This window comes from Pollicipes pollicipes, unplaced genomic scaffold, assembly GCF_011947565.3.
Source record: "Pollicipes pollicipes isolate AB1234 unplaced genomic scaffold, Ppol_2.1 Scaffold_7231;HRSCAF=8579_pilon_pilon_pilon, whole genome shotgun sequence".
In the NCBI taxonomy this organism is placed as follows: domain Eukaryota; kingdom Metazoa; phylum Arthropoda; class Thecostraca; order Pollicipedomorpha; family Pollicipedidae; genus Pollicipes; species Pollicipes pollicipes.
In genome coordinates this window covers 12,672,721-12,679,848 of record NW_023597034.1, presented here as the reverse complement: position 1 = coordinate 12,679,848, position 7,128 = coordinate 12,672,721, and the positions used below count along the sequence as shown (strand labels likewise).

Below are 7,128 nucleotides of genomic sequence, written 5' to 3'. Positions count from 1 at the left end.
CGCCCGGGCCGCCCGCCAGTGTAGGCCTGGCTCCGCCTGCGAGCAGCACGGCTGCTGTGACGATCCATGTGCCATAAGGCCGGTCCGCAGCTCCCGCCAAGCTAGGTGAGTGAAATGGCTCAGACGAGGGAGGAGGATCCCTGTTGGCAAGAGGGGCTCCAGGTGCTTGGACATTGGTCAAAAGCTTACCAGTCCTCTTGTAAAAAGGAGGCCGCATTGTTGACCTACCAAACGATGGTGCTGGATTTCCACTTGCCTTGCCACCGACCATATCTCCTCGTCCCTGTCTTGGTCATGGACTGACGGCGTTAGCGAACTACGACCTCTTGCCATTGTGCTTACGGCGATCACCGCTGCTCTACTGACCTGTTTGCTCTGTAGGACAAAGCAAACCCCAACTTCAGGTTATACAGATTTATTTTGCCACGCTCTAACAAGTCTAGACAGATCATGAGCCATAGCTGTAGTCCAAGAAAACAAATCACGCCTGTCAAGATGTGTTTTACGTCCCAGCTAGTCTGCGTGCCCAGCTGTGCGTGCTCATGCTGTTAACAAGAACTGACTCGCTGACGCGCAGTAAATAGACAAGTTTTTCTGGTGTAGGTCAGACAACGCGACATACGCTAATGCGATTCTCGAAATTCTTCGACACGATAACCGCATTCAAAGTTTCCCAACATCTTGAAGCGAAAATGTGCAATACAATATATTCGTTTTCAGTAACATAAGTGTGAAATCAGAAGAGTATCTCGATCCCCTCAGAATATTCATGTCTTCAGAATAGGTGCCAGACTGCTTCACAGTCAGCTGGTGGGGCGACCCTGAGGTGTGGACGACCCTCTGGTCTCCGCCCAGGGAGAATGCATTGTCCTCCGTACATGCTACTTACCATGCTTCCGCTCCCGGCATTTCATGTCTGGTCAGCTCTGCTTTTGTTACGGATAATTTTGCAAAGGTGCGACTAACGCATTTTTAAACACGTTCGCCATCTGCTCAGAAGCCCTCAGTGGATTGCTGCAGTGCCTTCTTGTTCCTTGATACATCGATTAGGCCTAGAATACTAGACACCCTAGTGATTTGTAGAGAAAGTGATTGTTTATAACGCTAGCTTGCGCCCGTTTCCTTAGAAACCGCTGCTGCCCGGACTTTTCACATCGTTTTGACTTTTCGATCCATGTCTTTTGTGGCGCTTAATTCAAGTTGATTTATCTTACAGGATGCAGGTGGAACGAATGATCACCAAGGCTAATACGAGGTACGTGTCAATTCGCTCATCTCTATTGGTGGTCTGAGCCCCAGAAATGCAGACGCCGTGGGCCATTGGTACGATTTGTGGTGGGATCTGTCACATGATGTCACGCCCTCCAACCTATTTGGCTCATATCTCTAATGCGACAACGTTTGCACCTCAAGGTGGGCTTACGTGGGCCGGTGGTTGGGAGACAAGTCTGTCGAGGGCATTTTGTAAGCAGGGACATTCCAACTGATTGCACTTGTCCTGACGGTTGGTTTATATCGCGTGCATGGAGCCGATTCCAGTTCAGACAACCACTTCGAATGGCTACGACGCTGAGGGACCGTCGGAGCTTTTGAGCAGGATCTACCTCGATCGTCGACTTCGGACCTAAATCAAGAAGATTGTGGTAAATTTCCTAAATCGATAGCAAAAGCTGTGACGTAGTTGGTCACCAGATCAGCTTGGTGTAAAAAAAAACATGGGGCCTAGTCCAATTTGAATTAAGTTTGAGCATAGGCATGAGTCTACCATCGCCTACATTATGCATAACGAGAACATGACGGGGATTTCATTTGGCTGTAGAGCAGAGCGGCACAAACTTCACAAAAGCTGAACAAGTTAAAATACATTTGCTTGCATTCTTTAGAGCTGGAAATGATGATGAGAACAAAATGCAACCCATGATATAAGACGATCCATCGCCGTGCTGTTAATGTGCCAGGAATCAGGTGCCACATACATTTAGCTCGCAGTAGTCTTACAGTAATTGGTTATGATGTGGTGTGATTTTGAAATTATTTCAAGATGAAGCGAACTAGAGACGCAGATTAAAGAAATATGGACCTGCCATCACTATGCGTTTCTCTTTCTTATCATTTGTCGCCAGACAACGTCCGAACTGCAAAAGGGGGGTTCATGGTAGCCAAATTACACGGCGAAATGATTGGTTGGCGCAGTTGCGGAGTGCGACTGGGCGGCCTCATTGAAATCAAGGATGGAGAATGGACAGTGGCAGGCGTTTCTCCGGTCCAGCTAGTGCCCAGCTAAGTTTCTGCAGTCTTTCGTCTTAAAACCATCGAAAGAGGTAGTTCCTTTCTAGGTGGCGCCCACCACCTGTGGTCCACATTGGTACATACCTGAGGCCGTGGCCACGAGCCCAGGGCGAAATCCTTCAGGCCTTTCCCCGGTCTCGATAAGTCTGAAGCATTCCGGTGCTCTGTTCACACTGCGAAGCGAAACATAGCAGAAGAAAGCGTAAGCTGAGCTGATCTCTTGTTACTTTTCAGCCCACGCAGCTGACAGCGTTGTATTTTATAATGTTGAGGTAGCTTATGGGCAGCTTGACGTCATGACTGAATGCTGATGGCGCTGTCATTAAACCAGCTGTATCTAACGCTCACTCTGCATGGGTTGACATCGTGAAAATTACATTGACCTTGAACCATGCGCTATGTCACATTTACGGATGTTAAAACGACCGTCGGATGAACTTAATCCGGCGTTGTTTGTGCATGGTTGGCAACAACACAAGAGGCCGCAATCTGCATTACTTTGAGGACAGGTAATGAGGACACTACGCGCACAGGATTGGCTGTATCGTGTTTGTAGTCTGCAAACTGCCCGCAACTGCACGAGTGACTTTATTGCTAGAACATCATTTGTGACCCTGAATTGTCATTGATGCTGGTTGGCAGTGCCTTAGGTGCATGGACATTGCTTGGATATCACCTGTTGTGTGCATAATACCATATCCACTGTAGTTTAAAAGCAAAAGCAGCACTGGGTCAGGACGTAATGGTAGTAACATGGAGTTAGGTAGCTAATGTTTACAGAGGGGCGGCAGGCTGCAGGCTAGAATTTGGGAAAACTTTGATCTGTACTGCAGTCTTACAGGATCATTTGCAGTGCTGTTTGCTACGTCAGAGAAGGGACTTAATGTCAATACTCCTGTTTTTTTTTTTTTGTTGCGTCCGCTGTCTATGCAGTGGATTTTCGGTTTAATTAAGGAACAAACAGTTGTCCTGGGGTCACGGGAAGTCGCCAGATGTGATAGTTTCAGTCACGCACTGCACCAAGTAGCCTTGGAGCTGCGTCTGGAACATTCCACGATGACATTTCAAATAAGTTACGTGTTCCAAAAGGATCTTTGCACAAGATTATGGCTTGATCCAAGATCCCAACATATTTTTTTTAGCAAACATGTAGCACAGATCTAAGGTCACAAGACAAAAGCTTAGAGTAGATCCTGGATCAATCAAGACATTCCGAAAATAATCAAAATGTATCCTGAATCCCGGCAAATCCGAGATGCGGGACACAGGCATACGATCCCATAATCCATTTAAGGATTTAGGTACAAACCTGATTTTGACAAACATGACTGGCTCAGCTACGAATCCCAGTCAGGCGTTGTTGGTGGGGAATTGATTCCATTCCGATCCTGCCAGATTCCAGATTCCAGAAGTAATTCCGGACATGACTCAGACCCCATCTAGACTTGGGCACAGGTCTGCACTTACAGTCGCAGCAGTATCTCCGGGGCATTCCCGAACTCGGAACCTCAATGGCTGCCTTCGTGTTGTGCACAGCATGTCCATATTAGTCCAGCCATCTGAACGACTGTCATTGCGGCCCTTCTCCTCACAAACGCCATTTAGCGTGTCTCGCACGTCCCGTCGGACAAGTGTCCGTGTGCTGCGACCCCCTCGGGAGCCGCTGCAGCATTCGTTGTCAACCAAGCTGGGCCTTATTTTCAACTCTCGCGAGCATAAATATCGTTGGCGCTCTATCACAGCTGATTAGGCTCTGTTTGACAGCAAGCCATAACCAGTCGATACATGTTTGACACATTCGGGCACAACTTCACCACCAAGTGTGTATGTCTGTCTGTATCTCTCTTTTTCTTTCTTCCCCTGTATCTCTGCCTCTGTCCCTCTGTATTTCTGCCTCTTCCCCCCCCCCCCCCCCCCACTCGCTCTCCCTCCTTCCCTCACTTCCCGTCTTGGCCACCTCTCGAGTCCCGCCTTTCCCGCCGCGCATGGCCGGATGTCCGCCTCTCGCCCCCCCCCCCCCCCTCCCCCCGGCCGGACGCCTCTGTGTGTATGTGTGTGTGTGTGTGTGTGTACACCATGTACCGTGTACTGTGTGCTGTGTACTCTACAATCCGTTGCGACTGGCCGGCAAACAGCTGGCTGGCCGCGAGGTGCGGTGGCCGACCGCCACCCCCTTCCCCTCCCCCTCCCCCCGCCGGTGCCGCCCGTTCGCACCCCGGAAACGCGCAAACAGGGTGCGTCTCCTGGTACGTGCCAGCTGCGTGCCTAGTGCGTAAAATCAGCGAGGCGCGGTTCACAGGAGCGGATACGGTGTCGACCGCTGCCCTCGTGCTGTTTATAGTAAGCCCAGGAATACGGATGATCTCTCAATCTGACGGTTACTTGATGACGCTTGTAACTGCCACGACCATCGGGATCGGGATCTCCCTCGCCAGCGGAGCAGAAAGTTCAAACGCAGTCTGTAGCTGGCTGGAGGACGGCTTCGCACCATGACACCGGCACCTGCCGCCAGCAATATCGCCCCCCCTCTCCCCACTCCTCTCTGCGTCAACGGCGACTGCCGCAAGTCACCCGTGCTTGCAATGTTGCGCAGTTTGCCGTAGTGGTAATGCAATTGACAGCCTGGTATAAGCCTCTCTCTGATATTTTTCTAGCCGTGAACGCGTCATTCTTGCAACCAAGCGACCCTGTTTGTTTCCATGTCATTTGGCAGGGTGGACCTGAATGCCCCCACGGCTGGCGTGCCTACCTGCAGCTGGTGCACGTGCATATCACGTGCCTCAGTCATATTATTGACTCCAATACCTGCCAGACATAAACAGACCCCTTCCAGAGCCATTGGTTGCTTGGATTGAGCATTGCATTAATGTTAAAGCGGGTGACTGCAAAAGGGACGGTCACGTTACGTTTTGGCCACAGGCAAGCAAACACACATCTGAAACTTATGAGGAAGCGAGCATCCAGACGTAAATGCACAGGACCGCATCTTGTGACGGGACGAGACGTAATGCCGCCCGCCCATAACATAAGCCGCCGTGGATCAGCCGTCGCATTACGATGTGCATGCAGTCTGCGGCTCCGTGCGGTAGCAAACGATGCAATAATGCTATGCATAAATCTGTCCGGGCAGCTCTGTTTTGCCTGCGTGCTCAGGGACCGTGTCATCAATGCCACGGTACTTGTCATTTGTACTAGGCTGGCTCTCCGCTTAATGTGGTAGGTGGCTATCTCGCTCAGCGTGGCTTTGGTTGTTTGGATTAGAGCCCTTTTGACCAGAAATGATCATTTCAGGACTATGGGATAAAACAGAATGGATAATGGGGCAGGGCTGCATGCGCCTGGGTTTAACCGCCGAGTTTTAGCTCGCGCGTACGTCCCTCTGCGGGGTGTGCGCTGGGCACCCGGTGGGGGGTTTCCCTCCGTGGGCCTCTCGACCCGCTCGTGGCAGACGCATGCAGCCTGCCCCGGACAAGCGGGGCGTCCCGAAGATGCAGGATACGGCTAGAAAGAGGATAAGAGGGTCGGGTTACCCAGTGTTGCAGCATCTCGTGCTGCGCCACATCGTGTAGTAGCATCCCGGGCTGCGCCACCCAGTGTCGCAGTATATGGCTGCTGTGACGGCGCTGCGCCCAGCGCGGCAGCGGCCGCGGTTCAGACAGCGTGACAGTCGGTCCGGGCCGCCCAGAGGGCGCCGCCGGCCGCCGGACCGCGCCGGGCAGCCGTGGAGCCACTGCCGGCAGGTTTCGGCGGCGGTGGCGGCCGGGCGCTGGTGGCTGGTTTTAAGGAGTGCCGCGAGCCGCTGCGCTGTGTTCGGTACTCTAATATCACGTGAGTCTGCAGGCTGTGGCGGGCCGTCGCCCGGCCCGGTGCCCCCACCCCGGCGCTCCCCGCAGGGCTCACCAGGCCCTCCCCGACAACTGACATTAGGCGACAGCGCTGGACAGGATACGTTTTGTGAGCCTTACGCTTGCTTTGTGCAAGAATCTCTCCTAGTTTTACAGACATTTACCAAGCTTTGTTACGGTTTAGCAAAGCTAGTGAGAATGGAAGCTTCCAGGTACATCGCCCACGACCAGGAAATAATTAAAGCAAGGTAATATTATCTCATTGCCATAAATATCGATTGTTGAAAGCATTGTTATGGCTTGAGCGTCTGTAATCAGCTGCTCAGCGGTCCGTTACACCAGCTGATTGCTATTGTAAGCTGTTTGGGTGAGCTCTTCTCGCATCACTGACTGTGCCGGTATTTGCCTAGTTTTGTCTTCCCAACATTGTGGGCGCTTCTCCTTGCGGCCGTCTTGCTATTGGAGAAGCTCCCGAGTTGGCGATTGCTAGATGCATGGGTTGTGATAGTCCAGACATAGCTGGTTGGCACTGGAGCCGTGGCCTAGTTGTCCTAGTCCGCCGATTTTCCATCGGTATAAATCACTGGCCGATTCCGATCAATGTTGGTTGGACGCGGTTACGGCCTAAAATGCAAAAATTTGGAATGGGGCGGGGGAGGGGGTGGTCTGTAACTCCGACCTTTCTGGCCAACGACTAAAAATGCACCAGATCAAAGGTAGACCTGAGAGGGAACCCAGCAGTTCAGGAACATCGCAACCTCTCCATCTGGATACGAAACCGCTGCACCAATTGTTGCCGGTCGAGGCTGTACTACACAGCGCTGTGCCGCGCCGCCGGCCGTGCGACACAGCGCTGCGCGGCTGGCTGTGCGACGCAGCGGCGCTGTACGCGTCCGGCGGCTGCAGGCAGCGGCTGGGCGGCGGGCGCTGGCGGCGCCGGGCCGGCGGCGGCGCCGGGCCGGCCGCGGCCGTGGGCGGCGCTGCGGCGCGGCCG

At 52.7% G+C, this 7,128-nt stretch overlaps 1 protein-coding gene across 1 annotated transcript in view; it reads left to right on the top strand.

Moving 5' to 3' along the window:
* Positions 1-11: 11 nt before the first annotated feature.
* twz (BTB/POZ domain-containing protein twz) overlaps positions 12-7,128 on the top strand; it is a 28,295-nt gene continuing 21,178 nt past the window's right edge. The window contains exons 1-2 of the mRNA XM_037234532.1: positions 12-105; positions 1,217-1,255. Of these exons, the coding sequence (XP_037090427.1) occupies positions 1,218-1,255 (38 nt within the window). The 5' untranslated portion in view covers positions 12-105; position 1,217. The remainder of the gene's footprint in view (positions 106-1,216; positions 1,256-7,128) is intronic.